The 25,894-nt window shown below is 42.5% G+C and overlaps 1 protein-coding gene across 11 annotated transcripts in view; it reads left to right on the top strand.

Annotated features, from left to right (window-relative positions):
- LOC137631046 (TATA element modulatory factor-like) overlaps window positions 1-25,894 on the top strand; it is a 194,308-nt gene that overhangs the window by 27,083 nt on the left and 141,331 nt on the right. For 7 of the 11 annotated variants that reach the window (XM_068362625.1, XM_068362620.1, XM_068362630.1 and 4 more), the window contains 2 exons: window positions 13,116-13,235; window positions 17,522-17,539. The exons of 2 other annotated variants lie outside the window; for them this stretch is intronic. In XM_068362625.1, the coding sequence (XP_068218726.1) occupies window positions 13,116-13,235; window positions 17,522-17,539 (138 nt within the window). The remainder of the gene's footprint in view (window positions 1-13,115; window positions 13,236-17,521; window positions 17,540-25,894) is intronic. 2 more of the 11 variants (XM_068362623.1, XM_068362628.1) reach the window with 1 other exon arrangement.

The following is a 25,894-nucleotide window of genomic DNA, read 5'->3' on the forward strand; positions in this document are numbered from 1 at the left end:
AGAGAATGGTTCACATAGGTACTGAAATGGATGGTGGACACTCCAAGAAGCCTTCCATTAAGAGTAGATTTACTCAGACAACCCCACTTGGAAAGGTACCATCAAAGTCTCCAAACTCTTCATCTAACTGCCTTCAGACTATAGAAAAACTCACAAGTGCTAGAGGTTTTTCGAAGGAGGCAGCTAGGGCTATTGCAAGAGCAAGAAGGACTTCGACCATCAGGGTTTATCAATCCAAGTGGGAGGTTTTTAGAGAATGGTGCAGAATCAACTCTGTTTCCTCATCCAACACCTCTATAGCTCAGATTGCTGACTTCCTGTTATACCTTCGAAGGAAGTGCAATTTTTCATCCTCTACCATCAAGGGATACAGGAGTATGTTAACGACTGTATTCAGGCACAGAAACTTGGACCTTTCGAATGATAAAGACCTACAGGAGCTTCTCATATCGTTTGAAACATCAAAGCAACGGCACCAGGATTCACCAGCTTGGAATCTGGATATAGTCCTGAAGTTCCTTATGAGTGACAGGTTTGAGCCCTTGCATTCAACTTCTTTTAAGGACCTCACGATGAAGACTCTATTTTTGGTTAGTCTAGCAACAGCTAAAAGAGTCAGTGAAATCCATGCGTTTAGTAAAAACGTTGGCTTTTGAGATAACAAAGCTATCTGCTCATTGTAGTTGGGGTTTCTCGCCAAGAATGAACACCCTTCTCAACCTTGGCCCAAGGCTTTTGAGATTCCGAATCTTTCGGATGTGGTTGGCGAGAAGTTGGAGAGAGTCCTGTGCCCAGTAAGAGCCCTGAAGTTCTACTTGGACAGAACGAAAGAGTTGCGAGGCAAGTCGGAAGCTCTTTGGTTCTCGGTCACGAAGCCCTCGTTACAGATGTCAAAGAATGCCCTTTCATTCTTCATCAGACTTTTATTAAGAGAGGCTCATGCACATTTCAGTGAGGCAGACCTAAAGCTTTTAAAGGTCAAGACGCATGAAGTTAGAGCTGTAGCAACTTCAGTGGCCTTCAAGCAGAATAGATTGTTGCAGAGCATTATGGACACAACCTTTTGGAGGAGTAAATCTGTGTTCGCTTTACACTACAGTGAACCCTCGTTTATCGCGGTAGATAGGTTCCAGACCCGGCCGCGATAGGTGAAAATCCGCGAAGTAGTGACACCATATTTACCTATTTATTTAACATGTATATTCAGACTGTTAAAACCTTCTCTTGTACGTAGTACTGTTAACAAACTACCCTTTAATGTACAGAACACTTAATGCATGTACTAACATACCCTAAACTAAAACAGGCACAATATTAAAGGCGACTTTATATCATGCGTTTCCTAAACACGCCAAAAAGCACGATAAAATATGGCAACCAATGTTTTGTTTACGTTTATCTCTGATTACAGTATAATGAAGAAACAAACGCATTTACACATCTGTGTATAGGTTAGTTTTTGCATTGATTATATTGATTATTCAGTACAGTATGTTGATTTGGTTATTACTAATGTTTTACCTTAATTTTTCTTAGGACTTCCAAATGAAAGGTTTTTCTTTATGACGCCGCCTGAAATGACGGCGTCATAAAGTACGCTCAGTAAACAAACTAAGGAATTTAACGTGCATGATGAAAGTGATAAATAATGATATTACAGTAAAAGCTTTTATAAAATATGTTATTACAAATATTATTTACCGTATCTATATAAAATTATACATACGTAGCAAAGCAGGAAAACAATCTAGGAGAGAGAGAGAGAGAGAGAGAGAGAGAGAGAGAGAGAGAGAGAGAGAGAGAGAGAGAGAGAGAGTTGTTTTACATACGTAAATGTAAATTTTAAACAAAAAAATAGCCCCATTTCATATAAAATAGATTAAAAATATTTTACTTTATCATATTACAGTAGTCTGTATAATACTGTAAAGTTCAGTACAGTATGTTGTTGTTATAGTCGTGGCGATGAAATTCTCACGAAACAAAAACACGCCATTTGATTACAACAGCTGATTCATCTCTCTCTCTCTCTCTCTCTCTCTCTCTCTCTCTCTCTCTCTCTCTCTCTCTCTCTCTCTCTCTCTCTCTCTCTCTTCGTGTTATACAATACTTACATTTAGATGAAGAAACTAAGATTAGTTCTTAGTGTCAATTAAATACGAAACGAAAAAATTAGGCCGAGTCTACATCCATTTCAATCATAGCTAAAAATACGGCATCCGATTTCATCAGCAAACCACTATTTTTTGGGAAATATCATTTTATTCTAGAAAATTGCCACTCTTTAAATAGTTAATTGCACATTAAGAAAGCGTGTACTTTTGTTTTTAAATTTCGGGTGTGTTTTAAAAATCGAGTATTGTTGACTTCTTTTTGTTTTACTTTTGGCTGTGATTAGATCAGCTGTCATCTAGCTGCCGCTCTTGAGTGTGTACGAATACACTAACAAAGTATCGTTTATACCATTTCTTAACTTATTCAAACCGTCTACAGTATACAGTTGATATTACATAAGCACCAATGTGTTATAACCAATCAAATTTTTTTGTTTATTACATTTAAACCCCCCTCCATCTCTCTCTCTCTCTCTCTCTCTCTCTCTCTCTCTCTCTCTCTCTCTCCCTCTCTCTCTCTCTACCTCTCTACCTCTCTCTCTCTCTACCTCTACCTCTCTCTCTCTCTACCTCTACCTCTCTCTCTCTCTACCTCTACCTCTCTCTCTCTCTGTGGGCTACTTTTCACTACCTCCCATTCCTTACCTCTCTCTATCTCTCTAACAAATGATATCTTTGTTGCTCCTCAAAGTTTCATTTTATTGAAAATCAATCATGATTCAATTTTCCTTACTTTCTCCAATCTCGCACCATCGGTCACATCGCGGTATTTTCGATATTTCCGGAAAATCCGCGATATATGTATATACATGGGTTATGAAAAAAATCCGCGAAGTGGTGAATCCGCGATGGTCGAACCGCGAAGTAGCGAGGGTTCACTGTATTTGAAACGTGTCCAGACTCTTTACGAGGACTGCTATACTCTTGGACCATTCGTAGCAGCGAGTGCAGTAGTGGGGGAAGGCTCCACCACTACATTCCCATAATCTTAATACCCTTTTCTTCTCTTGGAACTTTTATTTGTTTTTATAGTTGTTTGTGGAGATTGCGACAGTCTTCCACAATCATTGATTTTAGTCCGGTGGTCAATTTGTTCCTTGAGCACGCACGGAACAAGGGTATTGGAGGAGGTCCTGTCACATAGAGGTATATACACCGGTTTGACAGCTCCTAGAGGTCTTCAGCTCCCAGGGAGGATTGCTGGATCTCTTAAGGAAAGCGGACATAATGAGGCAGAGAATCATCGAAGTCAGCTTCCTTATCAGGTGGGAACCCTTAAGCTTGTTTTATTAACTCTTAAGTAAAATTCCAACAATATTGGCTGTCTCTGACCCTCCACCAAAAGTGTCAATCAGCTATATATATAACTACCGGGTAAGTCATATGTTTAAAAATTATATTTTCATTATAAAATAAATTTTTGAAAATACTTACCCAGTATTTATATATAATTTAATTCCCACCCTCCTCCCCTCTAGAGACTATGGGCATGGAAGATCTGAGGAATCATGGAATGGTTCCAGGTACCTTGCTGGAGGGCACGAAGGTGGTACACCTGGCTACCCAATCGGCGATTGGCGCGAGTTTTGAAATTTTTGCTGCGACGTCAGGGACGTAAGCTATATACAGTATTTAACTACTGGGTAAGTTTGTTCAAAAATTTATTTCATAATGAAAATATCATTTTACTTCCAGTATTAATTTAAAAGCATACCTTATCACCAATTTTATACTTTACAACTAGTAGTACGTATATTACACCATCAAAGTTTTACTTATATTAAAATCAAACCCTAGGTAAAAGTACTTACAGGAATTCGATATAAGTCTCAATGAAATTTATCCTAAATAGAATTTTTCCTAAATGAATTTTATACATGTACTACTGTATAATTAAAAACTAGTCCTGTAACACATGCACCAAATAAAATAGAAATGTATAACTTAACCCCACAGCATATGTGCTATTTTATTCAATTTAAGAATTTTCATTACACAAATATATACTGTACAACCATATCACAAGTCATAAACTGTTCAAGATCATAAGTAAGATTCTTGTTAGTATTAAATCCATCACCTTTGTATACTTATTTCAGTATACTGTACAGTTGTATTGTCCAGCAGAATTGCTGCACATTTCATTCATGTGGCTATTAATTAAAAGTTGTTCCGTAACTGAAATACAAACCACGCTATTTACATTGGGTTTACCTTTTAGCGCAGCTGAAATGGCGAGCCATTAGAATTTAACGAGGGTGTATTACCCCCGCGCTAGTTAGCGGGGGGGGGGGGGTAGGGGAGTGGTAGCCAGCTACCCCTCCCCCCCTCACACACAGATGAATGCTCACTTTCACTTTTGGCTCGGACTGTGACAAACGTCTCTGTCTTGGTCCTCTCTTGGCAGCCATTGTTTGTTTTGTCTTTACTTAATCGCTTACTTTTCTTTTACTCAATATATATGTAAACATGTTTTCATGTTTGTATATATATTTGAGTATAGAAATCAGTAAGTTTCCTTTTCAGATTTGTGTGTGTAGTGTACGATATCTACGTGGTGTCCTCGGCAGTTAGGCCACCACGGCGTAATTTTATGGGTGGCGATCGAGTTTGACTTCGGTCTTTCTCTCTCTCTTGAGGTCGTTCACCTTTTTACTACGTGTTACTACGCCCTTGTAGCTTCCTTTCCGTGTGGGGGGGTTGCTACGCCGTACGTTTGTCTCAATTAGTTTATGAATCTAATTGTAGTTGTTTTTTTCAGCTTGTAGAACGATTCCTTTCGGGGTTTTCGTTCTTTCTTTAGTGTTCATTCATTTTTAAATTACATAATTACATAGTTTCATAATTATAATTGTTATAATTCTGTTTTGGTTACAGCTCTCCTTCCGTGAGTGTAAGTGGTTGTGAGGGCCCGTGCCTGTTGTGTAATTCTTGTTTCCTTTCCCTCGGGATTCCTCTTCGGAGCCTTCCCGGGGGAATGAATGTGTACTAATGATTTTTGTTTTATTTTTTTACAGTTACCGATCTAGTTCGTTTCTGTAATATGGCAACGGTGTGAGCTGTCTTGTTGAGGCCTGGGGATTCGGCTGTTGCTGCCTCCCCCCTTGTATTTTCGTCAGGGGCGTGTCTCCTTCTACTGGAAGTACTCCCGTGACGACGGACAGCTCTCCAGTTCATTTTAGAACTCTCAGGAGGCTTGCCTCCTTGGGCGGGTAACTTTCCTTCCGAGGGAAGTTTTTCCTGTAGAGGCTTGAGTTTTTCCCCTTTTGGGGGGTTCTTCTCTTGCCTTTTTTTTCGTGCGACTATGCTCTTGGTGCTGAGCGGTCACACCTGCAGTTTCGCTCAAGGGGCTGGGCAACTGCAGGAGCTCCTCTTCGGAGGATTGCTCCTTTTAGGTCACTGCTGACCAGTCTCTTCTACGAAGTGTTTCTCTTTCGTTCGCGAGAGAGTACACTCATAGAGACTCCTCTTCGGAGGATTCTTCTGCTGCTGTTGCTGTTGGCCTCCCTCGCCGTAAGGCCCACCGTCCGCCTCGTCGTAAGGGCCTCTCATCTCCCTATAAGGTGCTAAGAGGCGCCTTTTTGAATCTCCGTTTGCAGCCTACAACTCCTTTTTCTTGATCTTCCGCCTTGGTGCAGATGGACAGCAGTCTGATCTCGTCTTCCGACGGGCAACGGTCTTCCAACGGACATCAGTCTCCCGGCGGACAGGCTACGGTCTTCCGATGGGCATCTGTCTCCCGACGGACAACGTTCCCTTCGGGGCAAAGGGTTGCCTCCCACGGGGGTTCTTCCCTTGCGTGTCAGGGTTCCCCTGCGCGCCCTTCTGCTGTGTTCTCTCCTGCTCCTGCTCAGTGTTAGCGCACAGGCGCTCTCCTGCTCATCAGCGCTTCCTGATCGCTAGCGCTCTCCTTTCGCCAGCGCTCTCCTGTTCGTCAGCGCTCTCATGATGATCATCCCTGCTGTTCCTGTTGGTTCCTGTTACGCGCCCTGTGCGCCCACGTTCGCCCTCGCGATCTAGAACTTCGGTTCAGGTCTGGGTCAAGGACTCTTCTTCTATGCGCAGGCTTCCACGCGTTGCCTTAAGCGATCATCAGCTCGCCAGCGATCACCTGCTCGCCAGCGTTCACCTGCTCGCCAGCGCGCACAGGCGATTTTAGTATCGCCTATTCAACACCGTTCTACACGTCAGCGATCACCTGTCTCTCGGCGATCTCCGGATCGCCCGCGTGAGTTACAGCCGGCACGCCAACGTTCTCCAACACTTCTGAAGGAACTTGGTTCGCCAGCCACTAGCTCGCCATCGCCTTCCTGCGCATGCTGCTCGCCATCGCGCAATCGCCCACCTGCGGATGAGGCTCGCTATCGCGCGATCGCCCACCTGCGGATGCTGCTCGCCATCGCGTGATCGCCCACCTGCGGATGCTGCTCGCCATCGCGCGATCGCCCACCTGCGGATGCTGCTCGCCATCGCGCGATCGCCCACCTGCGCATGCTGCTCGCCATCGCGCGATCGCCCACCTGCGCATGCTGCTCGCCATCGCGCGATCGCCCACCTGCGCATGCTGCTCGCCATCGCTCGCCAATGCGTCGACATGCCACAACGCGCCATCGCCAACCTGCGCGTTAGCGCTCACCAGCTCACCACTGATCGCCTATTGATCCATATCGCCAGCGGTCTTCCTCGCCCACGCGGCAGCGCGTTTCCTCGCCATCGCGCTAACGCTTGCGTTCGCCGCCTCCGACTCGCGCTCATTCACCTGCCCACCCTCGCGACCGCTCGCCTGCGCGCCCGCGCGACCGCTCGCCTGCGCGCCCGCGCGACCGCTCGATCATTCGCCTGCGCGCCCACACGCCCACGTGCCTGCACGTCTACGCTCATGCGCGTCCGCGCACATGCTATCCAATGTTCGCCCGCGCGCGAACCAACGGTATTCCATCGCGCGAACCGACGGTGTTCCGTCGCGCGAACCGACGGTGTTCCATCGCTCGAACCTACAGTGTTTCTTCGCACAAACGTCGGCTTAATTCTTGCAGTATCCATTGCTCGTCGATGGGTTATCGCTCGCCGACCACCAGCTCTCGCCCTTCCTACCACGCTCGCCCTCCTTCTGCGCTCCTTCGCTCACCTTCGTTTGCGTTCCTGCGTGACCGCGCATGGGCGCTTCCACGTTCGCCCACGCGCAAATCTTTGAATTACCATCGCGCGAGCTCCAGGGCGATTGCGACCACGATTCCCATTGGGGTTTTCGCAGCACTGCCAGCCTGGCGAGTTCTTCTGGAGCGTATTTCCAGAACACGGCCTCACCCCGTAAACGCAGAGCATGGCACTTGGAAGAAACTTCAGGGAGGTCTGAGTAACACTCCTCTTTCCAGAACCTGGGTTAGCCCTTTCCCGTCATTCCCTGGAAGGATTTTTGGCGGGGGGGGGGGGGGGGGGCTTTCCGTTCGAGATTTCTCCATCGGCCAAGGGGTGACTGCTTACCCCTTCCTCTGGGGGCTTACCAGGTCCTTTCCCTCCTCAGTTACGGCCCGAGGTTTGGTTCAAGGAAGCTACAGGAAGATCATGGGTACTTTCCTACTCTCGAGCTGAGGCACCTTGGCCTTTCATCGTTAAGTATCTAACTTGCGGACAAGCTCGATGTTGTAACATCTGGACGTGCTGACTGAGGGCTTCCTTCGGGTGTCTCATCTGTGGAGATCGACGACCTCAGACACCCTTCCATCCTTGAGAAGAGTTTGTTTGTGCCCAAGGACAGAGACTTAGACAGCGGCTGTGCGGAGGTAATCGACTTCCGTTTTCACTCCTCCAAGGCACTTTCTTCCAGACTCTGCAGGGCTCCAGCGCCCTTTTCTTTCAATCACGTCGGCCTAAGTTATCGGCTACGACAACTGGGACAAGGTGTCCAATTGCAGTTTCCTCCTGTCAGGAACAGATGGCACGGGAGGCTCCCCCGGGGGGGGGCATAGTCCTAAAAGGAGCGGCAGAGTTCACGAACTCTAGGATTGCAGGTTTCTCGCTGGGAGGATGCTTAAGGTTACTCATCCGGATGACAGCTTCCCGATGCCCATTCCCGCACAATCTCTGTGATCAGCCAAGGATATCGCGCCTGCCGTCTCTGTCAGCGAATTCAGTGTCTCTGATCCTCTATGCCATAGCGTCGGCAAGAGTTTCCCGGTTGGGCAGAATGATCCATACCTTAGGCGAAGGTCCTCCATAGGATCATCGACGGCTTCACCTCCGGCCTCTTCAGTCGATCCTTTCTTGTAAGGAAGGATCTGAGAGGGGAGTTCCGTAGTCGACCTCTCAGCCCTGATCAAGTTTGTCGAACAAACTTCGGCCAGCGTAGAACAGCAGAATCGATCAGACTGGTAACGAGGCGACAGGACTCCTTAAACCCTGGATCGGAAGGACGGGTACTTTCAGTTTCCATTCCATCCATCTTCCAGGGAGCTCGTCGAATTCAGCCTAGACTGCAAGTATTCCTGCTTATGATGCAGTGTGGCTATCCTGCCGTGGCATAGCAGGTTTTTTTCCCCAGAGAACTCTCCCTGCTTTCCTCATGGCCGCTCAGTCCCTGCTTTCCTCATGGCCGCTCAGGTGCAGGCTTCCACCTCCTCTGCTTTTTGGAGGGCTGGTCAACTCCGGTAGGCTCGGGTTCGACCTTCTTCAGCGCCGGGACAAGCTTCCGGATGCTTACCATGAGTGTGGGTTCATGGTACAGTGAACCCTCGCTACTTCGCGGTTCGACCATCGCGGATTCACCACTTCGCGGATTTTTTCCATAACCCATATATATACAGTAATATATATATATATATGTATACATGTATTTATGTATGTGTAGGTATGTATATGTGTATACATATAAATATATATATATATATATACACACACACACACAGATATATATATATATATATATATATATATATATATATATATATATATATATATATATATATATATATATATATATATATATATATATATATATATATATATATATAATCTATATATCTAAAGTAGGAAGATGTGATGTAGTTCTAAGGGAAAAGTGTGGGAAATATGTCTGGGTAATAAGCAAAGCTCTACCTCCAGTTTGTTTCTACATTATGATCAGAGATAAATGTAAACAAAACATTGGTTGCCATTTTTTATCGTGCTTTTTAGCATGTTTAGGAAATGCATGATATAAAATCACCTTTAATATTTGTGCCTGTTTTAGTTTAGGGTACTGTAGTACATGCATTAAGTGTTCTGTACATTAAAGGGTAGTTTGTTAACAGTACTACGTACAAGGGAAGGTTTTAAAAGTCTGAATATACATGTTGAATAAATAGGTAAATATGGTGTCACTACTTCGCGGATTTTCACCTATCGCGGCCGCGACTGGAACCTATCTACCGCGATAAACGAGGGTTCACTGTATTTTGCTTGGAGCCTTCTCTTCTCCTGCCTCAACATCTGGAGTATCTGGCCATAATATTGAGTCAACGGCCTTACCACATTGGAAACCCTGCTTCTCGTCCGTCCAGCGAGGTTAAGCAACGTCGGTTCTGGTCGGTACTTGGATGGGTGACCACCTGGGGACGCCAGATTCTGTTGCCACATCCTCCGAGCCTTCCTTTCAGTTGACTGTGGCAAGACTGAGGAGAGTCGCAGTACCTGTTCTCAGTCAAGCAGAGCTTTCAGCCCTACCTTGGAACGTTTCCTAGTTCTCCTTTCCTCATTGACCCGTCTATAGTCCGAACGGTCGCCTCAGGATAAGTTCCATGTGGGGCGGTCCAAGTTCCGGTGGTTTCAGGCAACGTTTAACCGGACTTCCTGGCCCCTACGGGACCAGCGGAACTATTAGACCTGCAATGGGTGTTGACCTATGGAACCTCTTGATGGTAGTGGATATTCTCGTCCGTTCCCCACATTCTTGATGCTGTTCTCGGACTCGTCAAAGGGAAGGGGGGGGGGCATGTTCCGGTCCAGGCCTATGGTCAAGACCTGAAGGATACCTCTCCATCATTCAGGCAGGCTTAGGGGCCTTAGTCTGGCCCCTCTACAGATCCTACAGCTCCTGCCGAGTCGCCCCTTGCGCGTCGACTTCATGATTCTGGCGTGTTCTAACCAGCAGGGGACGCATTTTCACACCTTCACATCTTGCAGTAGAGATACCGGGATGATTGAGATTATCTCAATACCACCACCGGCTCTCTCATTCCAGGCAGAGGAATGTTCTCTCCGACTATCCGAGCAGAGCCTCGTAGAGAGAGTGTACCTGGGGGTCTTTCACCTTGAGTAACCAGCAAGTCCTGGTCTGGGGGACCTGATCGCGACAGCTTGGAACCTCAAGCTTCCACTGTTCTTCCCCCCAGTCTCAGACCCCGAGACTCTGGCAAGATGCATTCCGGTGATGGTGGGACAACTTCGACGCCTGCGTCTTCCCTCCTTTTTGTCTGTGGACAATGGGTCTCAACAAGACCAGGTTGTCTGTCAACCTTTCAATGGGAGAGCTCCACTGGGACTATGCGCAGAACGGTTTCTGGACCCTCTGCTTCCCCTGACGGAACTCCCGGGAGAGCTTCTCCCACGGCGCAGACTATTCAAACAACCACACTGCGACATCTCTCCCGAACCGGGGCGTTGCTTCGGCTTCATGCCTGGAGACACTACGCCGCCTCCTCAAGAAGAGACAACCCGCTACAGTCGCGGTATGGAGGTCGCGTCATCTGCGATAGTCATCCGCAGGGGTCTTCCAGGTAAAGTGAAGAGTCTTCGGTGGTTGGTGCCGTGGGAGATATACCTCTTCCCTTGAGGCCTCTTCTCCAGCAATAACGGTCTTATTGCCTTTCGGCGGGAGGAAACTCCTTTCCGCTCTCGGCAATGAAGCCTGTCGCTCAGCCTTTCCCTGACCTTCAGGCTTAAAGGAATAACTTTTTCCTGCCCACTGGATCTTTCCTCGCTCATGCGAAGCTACGATCGTCCTTGCCTTATTCGGAGGAAGACCTCCAACTTGGAGCATGGCTCGGACTTTTAGTCCTTTAAGAGATCTTCTCAAGACCCTTTACGACAGGCCTCGGATTGTATTCCGCCTTGGGTCTCCTGCTCACTCTGGCCACGGCCAGTGTGTAAGCAATCTTCTTGGTCTCGTACGACTCCGCCCTTTCTAAGGAAGAGGGGAAGGCAACATTCTGGTTCGCTCCTGAGTTGTTGGCTAGACTCAGAATCTGGGGGTCCCGGCCCTTCGGTCCAATTCCTTCAAGATTTCGAGTCTCCATTCTGTATCTGATGTCCCAAGACCTTCTCTTTCTTGCCAGTAAAGGAATCGAGAGGTTAGCTTTGGGAACAGCTGCAGTTTGTCCTCAGTTGCAGCCGATTTGGGAGCACAAGGAGGACACGGGGGAGAGTCACCAGTATACCTCTTCAGCCCGGACTCAAGGACATTCATCTCGACCTGTCTCCAGACCCTCCCCCGTCACGTCGCCCTACAGCACGATGTTGGATATATCGCAATGTCCCTCGCCTTCGTGTAATACTACTCTGTGACGCAGGTGCTACAAGCTGGAGTCTGGAAGCGCCTAATGACCTTCGCAGCCCGCTTCCTGCAGGGTGTGTCATCTCAGGCTCCTTTTTGGACAGGTAGCAGAAGGTTGAGGGCATTGTTATCAGGTTTTAGTCTGCATGAACGAAAGAGGTATGTCTGGCCCTTATTTCTTTCTTCATCATCCCCTCTATGGGGAAGCAGCATCCTGGTCTCTGCATAGCTGACCTCGAACCTCTGCAGGTAAACCATGCTTCCTTGTGTTCCGAGTATTGAGTCAATACTGTCGCGTCCCCCATACCCTGACAAGGTGGTATTGGGAACGTCCTAACCCAGAGTTCCTTCTGGAACTCCAGGTCAACTGCCTAGGACGGGTCACACTTCTTCCTTCACACACAAGCTTATGTAGGCCACACGGTTCCTTGCGGAGCAAGGAACTTGTGAGGTGCAGGGACTCCTTTTCTCGAGTGCGACTCACTCGGATTCTGAGTCCCCGGGTAAAGCCAAAGCCAGTATGGCTGGGGACTTTCCACCCTACCTAATGGGTAAGTCACCCAATGTAAATAGCGTGGTTTGTATTTCGGTTACGGAACAAATGACAAATTCGAAGATAATTTGTATTTTTCCTAACCATACAAACCTTAGCTATTTACACATATTTGCCCGCCAGCCCTGTCCCCCAAGACAAGTCCTACCTCTAAGTGAAAGTGAGCATTCATCTGTGTGTGAGGGGGGGGGGGGAGGGGTAGCTAGCTACCACTCCCCTACCCCCCCGCTAACTAGCGCGGGGGTAATACACCCTCGTTAAATTCTAATTTCTCGCCATTTCAGCTGCGCTAAAAGGTAAACCCAATGTAAATAGCTGAGGTTTGTATGGTTAGGAAAAATACAAATTATCTTCGAATTTGTCATGTTCAATGTAAATCAATGCACATATTGCCCCAATTTTCTTCACCTCTAACGGACACAAAAACGAAACTTTTTGGTGTGTTCTGGCAGTATCCAGAAAGTCAACAGTCTAGTGTCACATTCCTCACAAGACCATCTGAGGATTCCAAAATACCAATGCAGACACAAATAGATTCCAAAAGGAATCAACTCTGGTGTCTCATGAAAACAGGGAAACAGGCAAATAGTGAAATTTAAATAAAACAAACTTCCACAAGTCAAGACTCATAGTGATACAGTATATCGGTGAATTTTCAAGCCCATGTGTAGTATTGGCTTTCTAGTACAGTATATGGTGTTATGTAACTATGAATACAATGACTTTGTCTTTCCTCTCAAGACTGATGCAGTATATAAAGGTCTTTTTTTTTTTTATTTATAGTAATATGCCGCCCTTGTCGGGGGGAAGGGGTGTCTGTTACCTGTACTTATAAATCAGTTTTAATCTTCCCAGTCATCCAAAGCTTTCAGGAAGAGTTTTATTTTACATCTCAAAATTATGCACACTTTGATTTCAGCGATATCAGAAAAACTTCGAGATGAGTCCGAAACTTTCTTTGCCTCATTTGGCCTTGAAAAGAAGAAATCTCCTCTCACCCCTGCCAATACTCCTGTGGAGTCCACACCCAATCCTAAAGGTAGGTAGCATTATGCATAGCAACAGCTGGTCCTTCGAGTCTCCTGATATATCGTGGTCATCTGTCTAAACTGCTATTTATACTCTAGACCAAATATTCCTTTACTTAATTTTTTCAGTTATAGAATATATTTGTTCCTATACTTAATACAAACCTTTGACCTTTCATAGGAGTATGACTTAAGCAAAGCTGGAACATCTGTTAACACAGCTGGCTGTCAAGTCCAGCCCACCCGACTTGTAGCGCTACCTTCACTTTGACTTTGCCCTCTTTCCTGTACAGATGTACTTCTTGGCATTGTACTTTGGCTCTACTTTGTCTTTCCAGGTCTGGGCAGACATGGGGTTGTGTACTGGGAAGCCCAGCCAAGGAAATGGCCATTCTATGAGTGAGCCAAAAGTCTACCCTCATCATCCTTGTTGCTTCTGCAAGGGGCATGACTGTTCACAGGATTCCCCCTGTTCTGATTGTGGAAAGTGGGATAGGAAGTAGTAGTCAGAGCCTGCCTTGGGTACAGCCAAGCTGATGTCTGAGAAGCTCTGTAGCTCTTTTATACCTTCTTCAGGTTTGAAGTCTGCTGCAAGCTCTCCATGTATCAGCTTTAGCCCATTCGAATGGGATTTGCCTACTGCAGTATCTTGATGATTGGTTGATCCTGTCGTCCTCAAAGAAACAATTGCTCCAGGATCCAGATAAACTTCTTACCTTTTGCTAGGATCTCTAGATTATTATCAGTTGGCAGAAGTCGAGTCTTACCCCCCGAGATATGGGTGAAGTATCGGGGAATGTTGATAGATATGGTTGTAGCAAGAGTCTTCCCATCATGTGGTCCCATCAATAGACTGAGAGAGGTAATGCAACTGTTCCTGACTGTTCAATAACTACAAGCATGGTATTGGCATCATCTTCTGGGACATCTTTGTTGTTAAAGAAGCTCATGCCTTGTATGCATCTTCACCAGAGGTGCTTCATTGGTGTTTGAATGCTACTGGTCAGCAGCCTCCAATACTTCACACATTCAAGTTCCTGTAGAATAAGTAGTGGATGATCTCCAGTGGTGGCTAAATGATGAAATGTTCACCAAGGACGTTCCACTCGATTCCTCGCTTCCAGAGATGCTGCTGTTCGCAGATGCATCCAAGGAGGCGTGGGGTGCATATCTGAGAAACCAGATCACCTCAGGACCGTAGTTTGAAGACAAAGGTATCCTACACATCAACCTTTTGGAAATATTTGCTGCACTTTTAGCTCTGCGATCTTTCCAACAGAGTTTGTGATAGGGTACTCTGTAGCATTGATGAGCAACAAGTCTACTGTAGTAGCCTATGTCAACAAGTAGGGAAAGAATGTTTCCAAACTTTCTGCAAATTAACAGGCACAAACTGGCATGCGACAACACATTAAAGCTGTCAGCAAGGTACACTCCAGGCAAGAGTAATGCCCTCCTGGTAGACTCACTCAGCCGTCAGGGCAAGGTGGTAAGAGCAGAGTTGTCCCTGCTTCCCTGCATGGGGAAAAGGCTTCTTGTCCATTATGTGTTGCCAACAGTAGACTTGTTTGCAACTTGTTTGAACAAGAAGTTATCATTGCTCTGTTCGCCAGTCCTAGACCTGTTGGCCGCGATGGAAGATGCATCCCAACACTGCTGAAGTAGCATACATCAGTAAGTAGGGAGGAACTGCCTTTCAACCCCTCTGCAAATTGTTGGAGTAGGCACACACAATGTTCTGGTCACCAGTCCCAAACCTGTCAGCTACAATGGAAGACTCATTCCAACACTCTTGATACAATCTGAACACATTTCCACCCTTTAACCCAATACGTTGAATAATCAAGATGGTTGATGACTTCAAATGTCAGGCTAACCATAGTGGTTCCCAAGTGGCCACAAACTGAATGGTTTCCGGACTTGCTGATGCTCCTAATCGAGGTACCAGTAAACGTACCCCAATGGCGCAACTTTCTCAGTCAGCCTCATCTTCAGAGGTTCCACAAGTTGGTAACCTCCCTCTCCTTCATGGGTGGAGGCTATCCAGCATCTCCTCCTAGCAAATGGCTTTTTCAAGGCACTGCACAGATGTCTGGATATCTGCAAATTCTCTGCAGCTATCTACCAGAGAAAGTAAGCCATCTTCTACAATTGGTGTCATAGATGGGATACTTCTCTGTTCAAAGCCTTTCTGCAATTTTTTGCTGATTTTTTTTTTTTTTATCTTTGCCAAGAGAAGTTCCCCTCAGTCTTTGTGGTAAAAGGTTATCACACAGCCTCGAGCTAAGTCTAGACTGAAAGGCCTGAACTTCTCATCATGGAAGTTGTCTATAGTGAAGAGGTGCTTCGAGCAACTTGTCCTCATAAAGAACTCACACCTCCAGCTTGGAAAATTACAGAAGTTCTGAGCTCTCTTAAATGTGGTCCATACAAGCAATCCCTTATCATCATCACACAGGTGTCTGACACTTAAGACTGTAATCTTACTACCTCTAGCATTAGCAAGGAGAGTAGGTGAGTTACATGGCATCTCATATGCCATTATACATTCTGAGGGATGGAAGGTCTCTATGACCTTTGTACCGAAGTTTGGGGCAAAGACTTGGAACCCCACAGTCTACAACCCCAGTTTCAAATTCTTCTCCATCTCCTCCCATTTAGACATGACTAGCAACTGGGATGGCATATTTTTCTGTCCTATGAGGGAGCTATGGCACTACATGAAGAGAACCCAGTGCTTCAGACCAGAGTAGAAGAGGTTGTTCCTCAACACTGGTATGGTGAAGAATCTGATTTCAAAGAACACAGTCTCGTTCTGGCTTCGTGAGACTATCAAGCACTCATTGTATCTACTGCTGAGGAGACATCAAGCAATTTATTTCTCGTTCAAGCCCACAAAGTAATTGGCTCCAACCTCATCTTTAGGAAGAATCTTTCCTTGACATAAGTGCTGAAGGCAGGAGTCTGGAATCCCCAGACAACCTTCACCTACTATGTGTGAGAGTATACCCACAAATCCTTGGACACATTAAAAAAAGTCTTGTTTTAAAGAGCATTTACAATGTAAGTCTAAGAATGAAAGGTAAGAATGTTAGGCCCTTTTTCCTTTCTTTTTCCCCTCCCTTGGGGTAAACCGTTGTGGTGCTTTACCGGACCATTGATGCAGGTAAGCTACTCAACAGAGTACCTATTCTTTACTTTATTGCTTTGAAGTATCTCTCCTCATCATTCTGTATGAAGGGAAGGATGGATAGAATGTATATACAGTACTGTACACCCATTTCTCATACAATGCCTATACATTTGGATACTCATATCCAGAAGGGTATAGATTCCTCCTAGACAATCACTAGTCACTAGTGGAAGAATAGCACAACACCTGTGGTATCTCTCTGCTCAGATAGTTAGGTCATCAGGAGTCATGAATTTTGCTCCTTTTACGGGACCAAAATACATTGACAATTCCCTGGTTGGTGAAACTAGCCAATTGGGTTATAGGGACATCTGCCCTCATAAGGATGAGTCTTCTATTAAAAATTGAAGGTTTGTATTATGTATAAGAAAAAATAACAACTATTTTAATCTATTGTGGTTTTCCTAACTATACAAAACTGAAATCTTTAAATTACTTTGTCCTCCTCACCCACTCCACATGGCAAAGGTCAAAGTTTAAAGTGAAGGTAGTGGTAGCTTATGACCCATTCCATCTTTGTTGAAGACATACTCTTATTTAAGGTCTCAGGTTTGTAGGGTTAGGAAATATACAAATTGCTGAATAGATTTTTGGATTTTTTTTTTTTTAAATTTGGCCAACATTTTACCTGAATGGAAAAAATAGTAATGCTGGATTTAGATGAAATATTTATTATGAGTTTAACCATCATGCTTGTCCCCATAAATTTTCATTAAATGGGCCCCTTTCAAACAAGAGAGGTCATATGGTACTTGTTCTCTAGTCTTGATTCATGAACAGTATTACTGTATAAGTCATTCTCATATGATAAAGTTATTTTGTTGAGCAATTTCATTTCTAAAGGAATGCAAGTCCCTACTTTGCCTTTTGTTTTCTCTTATAGTTACTTAAAGAGATATGTCAAGAATGTCAATATTTTGAATGACACAATTGGTAAATTTCAATTAGAAAATAATAATGACGTATTTTTTTGTATAAACCTAAGCCTTTGAACTAAATTTATGGCCAGAGGTAATTCTTTTCCTCATTAAGTCAAGGATTTTTTTTTATGGAAAGTATATTTGTATCGTGTACAAACAAACCATTCCATTTTCTCTCTTTCAGACGTTGAGGAAGACGAAGGTACATCTCAATCAGTGACGTATTTAAATAAATTTAAATGATAGTGCATGAAATGAATGAAGTTATTTTATTTTATAGGTTAAAAAAACATGAGTTAAAAGCTGATTATCAGAGTTACATTTGATGAAAGGAAGTGTGTTTAATATCACAAGTACTGGTTTTATAGTGAAAAGTAATTATTTTAGTTTGGGGAAGTTGCACTGCTTAAAAGTAAGCTTGGGTGTTTTGTGTGTCCAAAGTGGTGAGAAATTGATACTTTAATTTCATTTCAACTAGAATTTAGTAAAATGGAAATCAGCTGTTGAATTTGTATTTGGTTGAGTAAACAAAGTGCCGTTATTTCTATGAACCTCTCCTGATGTTCATATTGCTTCTGTCTCAAAACTTAGTTAATATCGACGTTAACCCCAAAAGAATAAAAAATTTCCCTTTTTTTTCCCACTTCATTTTATTAGACATGAGCCTCTACTATAGTAATGAAACAATCTAGTGGCAATAGCAATGGCTTGGGAAAGCCGTAACTTATTTTATTTGTTTGTAGGTGTGTGATAGTGTACAAACTTTTCGTCTTTTAAAATACCCGCCGGGTGTTAGTTAACAGAGACACCTGCGAAGATTTAGAATTTGTGAACTTCATGCCTTAAAGTGGATCAACTCATAACCCCCAAAACACACATCACTATCTAGGTGCAATTGATTAACACACTAGGTAATCCACTGTACTGCACTACTTGGTTTTCGTATGTTTTCTATTACATTATTGTAGTTTATACTGCTTTTCAGAGGAAAGGAAATAAGGAAATAAATAAACTACAAAAGAAGTAATGAACAATTAAATTAAAATATTTTAAGAACAGTAACAATATTATAGTAGATCTTTCATATATAAACTATATAAAGAGAATGATGTCAGCCTGTTCATCATAAAAAAATTTGCTGCAAGGTTGAACTTTGAAGTTCTAATGATTCAACTACGTGATTAAGGAAATTGTTCCACAATTTGGTCACAGCTGGAATGAAACTTCTAGAATACAGTACTGTACTGCATAGTATTGAGCAATGTGATGAGAAGGCTTGATTATTAGAATTAACTGCATACTTAGTATTACAAACAGGATGGTACACTCTAGGAAGATCTGAATGCAAAGGATGGTCAGAATTATGAAGAATCTTATGAAACTCGCATAAAGAATTAACTGGACGACAGTGCCTGAGATTAATATCTAGATCAGGAATAACAAATTTAATAGACCGCAAGTTTTGTCCAACAAATTAAAATGAGATTCAGCCACTGGAGACCAGATGAGGAGCAATACTTGAAACAAGGCAGAAAAAACAAATTGAAACATTTCTTGTAAGTAGATTGATCACTGAAAATCTTAAACAACTTTCTTAATTATACATACATACATATACCAAGGCACTTCCCCAAATTTTGGGGAGTAGCCGACATCAAACAAATGAAATAAAAAAAGGGGATGTATCCTCTCTATGTTCCTCCCAGCCTGACAAGGGACTCAACCGAGTTTGGCTGGTACCGCTAGGGTGGCACAGCCCACCCTCCCACATTATCCACCACAGATGAAGCTTCATAATACTGAATCCCCTACTGCTGCTACCTCCGCGGTCATCCAAGGCTCTGGAGGAAGCAGCAGGGCCTACCGGAACTGCGTCACAATCGCTTGCCATTCATTCCTATTTCTAGCACGCTCTCTTGCTTCTCTCACATCTATCCTCCTATCAGCCAGAGCTTTCTTCACTCCATCCATCCACCCAAACCTTGGCCTTCCTCTTGTACTTCTCCCATCAACTCTTGCATTCATCACCTTCTTTAGCAGACAGCCATTTTCCATTCTCTGAACATGGCCAAACCACCTCAACACATTCATATCCACTCTAGCTGCTAACTCATTTCTTACACCTGTTCTCACCCTCACTACTTCGTTCCTAACCCTATCTACACTAGCCATACTCCTTAGACACTTCATCTCAAACACATTCAATTTCTGTCTCTCCGTCACTTTCATTCTCCACAACTCCGATCCATACATCACAGTTGGTACAATCACTTTCTCATACAGAACTCTCTTTACATTCATGCCCAACCCTCTATTTTTTACTACTCCCTTAACTGCCCCCAACACTTTGCATCCTTCATTCACTCGCTGACGTACATCTGCTTCCACTCCACCACTTGCTGCTACAACAGACCCCAAGTACTTAAACTGATCCACCTCCTCAAGTAACTCTCCATTCAACATGATATTCAACCTCGCACCACCTTCCCTTCTCATACATCTCATAACCTTACTCTTACCCACATTAACTCAACTTCCTTCTCTCACACACCCTTCCAAATTCTGTCACTAATCGGCCAAGCTTCTCTTCTGTGTCTGCAACCAGTACAGTATCATCCGTAAACAACAACTGATTTACCTCCCATTCATGGTCATTCTCGTCTACCAGTTTCAATCCTCGTCCAAGCACTCGAGCATTCACCTCTCTCACCACTCCATCAACATACAAGTTAAACAGCCACGGCGACATCACACATCCCTGTCTCAGTCCACTCTCACCGGAAACCAATCGCTCACTTCATTTCCTATCCTAACACATGCTTTACTACCTTTGTAGAAACTTTTCACTGCTTGCAACAACCTTACACCAACTCTATATAACCTCATCACATTCCACATTGCTTCCCTATCAACTCTATCATACGCTTTCTCTAGATTCATAAATGCAACATACACATCCTTACCTTTTGCTAAATATTTCTCGCATATCTGCCTAACTGTAAAAATCTGATTCATACAACCCCTACCTCTTCTAAAACCACCCTGTACTTCTAAGATTGCATTCTCTGTTTTATCCTTAATCCTATTAATCAGCACTCTACCATACACTTTTCCAACTACACTCAACAAACTAATAACCCTTGAATTACAACACTCATGCACATCTCCCTTACCCTTGTATTGTGGTACAATACATGCACAAACCCAATCTACTTGTACCATTGACAACACAAAACACATATTAAACAATCTCACCAACCATTCAAGTACATTCACACCCCCTTCCTTCAACATCTCAGCTCTCACACCATCCATACCAGATACTTTTCCTACTCTCATTTCATCTAGTGCTCTCCTCACTTCCTCTCTTGTAATCTCTCTCTCATTCTCATCTCCCATCACCGGCACCTCAACACCTGCAACAGCAATTATATGTGCCTCCCTATTATCCTCAACATTCAGTAAACTTTCAAAATACTCCGCCCACCTTTTCCTTGCCTCCTCTCCTTTTAACAACCTTCCATTTCCATCTTTCACTGTCTCTTCAATTCTTGAACCAGCCTTCCTTACTCTCTTCACTTCTTTCCAAAACTTCTTCTTATTCTCTTCTTATTCTTTCTTAATAATCTATTTTTTTTTTTTTTTTTTTTTTTGCAATTGAAGGATAAACTGACTGAATGTGTAACTCTAAAGTAAATTTGCAATCAGGAGTCTTATAGAATTAAAGAAATATTATCAATGCTGAGATTGGATGTTGAGGAGCCAGTGTTCTTGATCTACTTACAATCTAAGTTTGAGTTTTGTCAGACTTCAGCTTACTGCCGCATAACTTGCTCCATGTATCAGGAATTGTTAGGTGATTTCAATGGAGTACTTCCCATAAAAATGTTATCACCCTATTTGAAGACTTAAGCTCCTAATAATAGAAATTATCTTTTTCTTACTTATTGGCTTGGTGAAGCTTAGGATCAACTACTGGATAGTTTGGGAAAAAAAAAGTGACCCCTTACCTTACCTTCGAGGGTTGACTATCTGTGATTGTTAGGGGAAGGGACCAGTCAGTTTGTAAGCTTCTCTTTTATATATGTGGACCTGGGTATTTAGAAGAGGGAAAGTTATATGTTATTCTCTCCTTGGTAATATTGAAATAAATGTTTACAATAATTTTTTTTTATCACTAATGATTGACTAATGAATGAGATCAAAGTAAAATGTGTTCAGAACGGATATAATAATTTGGCTAGCTTTGGCGACTCTATCATTGTCACTATCACAATGACTTTAGCTTCTCCAGGCAGGGCTTGGGCCCCTGTCAACTGTTCCATCCACTCGCAGTGGATTCACTCCCCATGGAATAGAGATCCGCTTACAGCAAGTTTGAGAGAGATTTCTTCCTTTCCCCTTCCAATATGGATGAACCTAATGTTCATATACATACCCACCGTCGTCTCCCCTGAATTGTGTCATCAAGAAGATAGAAGAATAGTTTTGATCTTGAGACTGAAAAACAAGATGGTATGGTGTCCGCAAGACATTGTTATTGCAATTAGCTGCTACATTATGTCATTACTATATTAAAGGCCTAGATATATTGGAAGTAAAGAAAATGGGAAATTGTTTAGTTTTTGGGGTTAAACAGCTACATTGACTGAGCTTTGAGAGAGAAACAATATGAACATCAGATGAATATGGACATAACAAATTAAATGATTCAATCACGAGTTATATTGTCCTAATGGAAGCTGAAAACTTTTCTGCTTTTGCACGTCTATTTCTGTGCAATTTTCTCAAGGTAATTTTTCATTCTCGCTTAAGAGTAAGTCGTTTGTGTGATCTCTTGAATCTAAAATGATAACCTTCTTGTGTTGTTACTGGGGTTTGTGCTGGTACAGGAGTTTATGCTGGTCTGTGTGCTTATTTTTGTTTTCAGTCCTTCATATTTGTAAAGCAATTACTGTACTGTATTATTGTATAATTACAGTACAGTACAGTACTTTATAATTCATGTTGTCACTAAGAAATGTATTACAGATTTTGAGGTTGCTCTAAATGAAGCTTTGTGAGATGAAAATAGATTACAAAACCCATAAAAATGTATGTGATATAGGACATTACATGAATGAAAGGAATGTGCCTGTGTATTTTTTCAGGAGACTGTATAGAGTAGATTACAGTATAAGAAAACAATGAAGGTAAATCCTTTCTTTCCCTCTTCCTCACCATTATCCCTACGTTGAAGGGTCGGTTGCCTGATGCAACCTCTCCAATGCCTTATATCAAAGGCATCCTCCTCCACCAAACCTTTTCTAACAAGATCATCATTCACCTTAGCTTATCATCTAATTCTCAGCCTTTCAATCTTTTCCCTGGAACAGGTGTACCAACCGTGTGTCACACGATCGTACATTATTCATTTTGTATATATTATGCTTGTATCTTCGCTCTTCCCTCGCACTAAAAAGAACCAGAATAAACATGTCTGCGTTTTTCCTCTTTAACATTGTCTGTTTTTCGAACATGACGTCACATTGGTGGTGACCAATGTGACGGGCTGAGAGAAGGTTGTAACTCAGTTACTTTCAACCTGCCTTTGAGTTACAACCTTCTCTCGGCCCGTCACACAGGCTTCTCCTAAGCCATCCTCCCTCCCTCCCCACTATCCATCCTCAATACCTGCCCTTACCATCCCAGTTGTGACACTCTTATCACCTATGTAATCTTTTCTACACGCGCCATTCTTCATATTTCATGATTTTCCTGTCTTTCAAGGAGTGATATTCCCGTAATCCACCTTGGCATTCTCATCTCTGTTCTCGCAAGCTTTGTTTCCTCTTTTTGTCTTTGAGCCCACATTTCTGATCTTAACATTAACATTAGTTCTATTACTGTGCTATAAATCTTGATTGTTACCTTGATTTAGATTTTCTTATCACACCACTCTTGCTCCCTTCACTTCCTCCAGGCTGCTTTTATCATATTCTCAACTTCAGCTTCATTTCCTCCCTCCTGACTTCCAGTAGATCTGAAGTATCTAAATTGTCCCAGCTATTTTATAACTGAGCCTCTACTTTCATATACAGTATGTCTATCATGTCCCTACCTTTCTAACGGCTCACCATAACCTCAGTCTTATTCATATTTATCATCAAGCCACGCCTCTCCAAAATCACTTGCCACTCTTTAACCCTTCTCTGTAAGTCTTCCTCATTTTCAGTAGTAATCCCTAAATCATCTTCATATTGCAACATAAAAGTTAAAGGTTTACTTTTAAATATGAAAGTTTGCAGAAAAGTTACAAGGATTGAAAGCAATTTGACATTATGTTTCTTACAAAGCCATGAATGCATGTACTGTAGGTAGTGATTGTATAAATGAAGTTGTGGTGATGTTTTTAGGTTATGAAACAATACTGGTTTTTATTTGGTGAAGCAAGAATGGACATCTTTTAAGTTGCTAAGTGAATTTTTGCAGATGAAATGAAATTTTTTATTAGATGTCGTGGTAGTAATGTTAAGTCATTATTTATACCCATAAAGCAAGATATTTTCCCTATCCTTTTTTGGCTGCATGAGTTTTCTCTATAGGACTGAGAATTTTGTAACTAACATCGATTTATTGAAACTGTATCTACCCTGTTTGTTTTTCCATCTAGCTCTAATGTTTTAGTTCAATACAGTTTATGAAAATTGAGGTTTCTGAAATTTTTTCTCCCTCTTTTTAACCCTTTGAGCACCAACCACTCACCAGCCCCTTTTTTGGGACATCTCACTTAACTCATCCGAGCACAAAATCTATTAGAGATAAGATTCTAAACATTGTTTCTATCATATAGCTAACTAAATTTCCTTTAATTGACAAAGAGGTTTAGTTTTTTGTAAAATATTCATACTTTAAATAATAAAAGAAAGTAGAAATACTGTTGATGAAATGGTGCCGAGTGAAAATATTCGAATGGAGATCAAATCTAATGTCATTCAAAGGGTCAATAATGATAACAATGATAATAATAGTAATATATTTTATTTCTATACTTGCCTAATGTTCACATTGCTTCTTCTCAAGAAGCGTTGTTTAATTGACACTAACCCGTAAAATATATAGAATTTTAACATTTTCTCAGTATGTTACGCTTCAACAAATACATTCCCTTAAAGGAATAGAGCTCTCTATCAGTGGGTGGTAAGGAGCCTAGGTTGCTGCATCAGGTAATCAAATCTTCAGTTTCAAATCTGACAATAACCCTCTTGCTACCATAAGTCAGTGTGGAGGAGGTTGATCATGTATATGAGCATTAGGTGAGTAAAGAAATAAGATATTCTATTTATTTCCATGAATATCCCCTGAGGTTCATATTTTTGACTCGGGAATAAATTGTACTGTACTGTAATGCAACCAGGTTAAGGGTTACAAACCTGGTTCGGATTACTTGTCTATCTTACATTATTGAACCGTTTAAACTATGGTTTGAAATACAGTACAGGATTTTAGCTTGTTTACTAAATTGATTAAAACACATAGTATTCTACTGTAGATTGCCTTTTTAAAATAATGTTTGCGAACATCGACTTGGCATGCCATTGTGCTGCTGTCAAAACTTTTCCAAGGAAAGATTTCTATAAAAAAAAAGACAGGGAAGTAGCTGTTCTAAAATTATGTACAATACTGTACATTTATCATCATCTCCTCGTACACCTATTGACATCAAGGGCCTTGGTTAGATTTCACCAGGCATGTCTATCTTGAGCTTTTAAATCAATACTTCTACATTCATTATCTCTTACTTCACACTTTGTAGTCCTCAGCCATGTAAGCCTGGGTCTTCCAACTCTTCTAGTGCCATGTGGAGCCCAGTTAAACGTTTGGTGAACTAATCTCTCTTGAGGAGTTCAAAGAGCATGCCCAAAGCATCTCCACCTACCCTATACCATGATCGCATCCACATATGACACTAGAGTAGTCTCTCTTATAGTTTGATTTCTAAACCTGTCCTGCCATTTCACTTCCAATATTCTTCTGAGGGCTTTGTTCTCAAGTCTACAATATCTGTTGGATATTGTTTCATTGTCATACCACGACTTGTGTCCATACAGTAACACCAACCTTACTAAATTGATATATAGCCTGATTTTTATATGTAATTTCAAGTAATTTGATTTTCAAAATTCTACGTAACTTTGCCACTTTCTGATTTCCATTTTTCAATCTTTTATTGAATTCCAATTCTTACAAGCATTTTATGATTTTTGGATCTAATTCTTTGTGCACTTCTGTGACCTCATTTTTAACAAGGAATGTCAGAGCATATTTGGTTAGTGAGCGATTAGGGACCCACAACCCATGGAACAAAATAGGCACACCACCTCTACTATCTTTCATTTTGACCAAGTACTGTATAACTTTATGGATCTTACTAGAAAAAAAGTTATTCTTTACTGAACTCTGTTTATCCAGTTTTTGTGAAGGGATGCAAAAAAAATTAGGTAGACCTTTAGGCTAAAAATCATTTTTGGCCCTGAAGGAAGGTAAAAAGAAACAATATCATATTGTGTTCCCCTAA

This window comes from Palaemon carinicauda, chromosome 39, assembly GCF_036898095.1.
Source record: "Palaemon carinicauda isolate YSFRI2023 chromosome 39, ASM3689809v2, whole genome shotgun sequence".
Classification (NCBI taxonomy): Eukaryota; Metazoa; Arthropoda; class Malacostraca; order Decapoda; family Palaemonidae; genus Palaemon; species Palaemon carinicauda.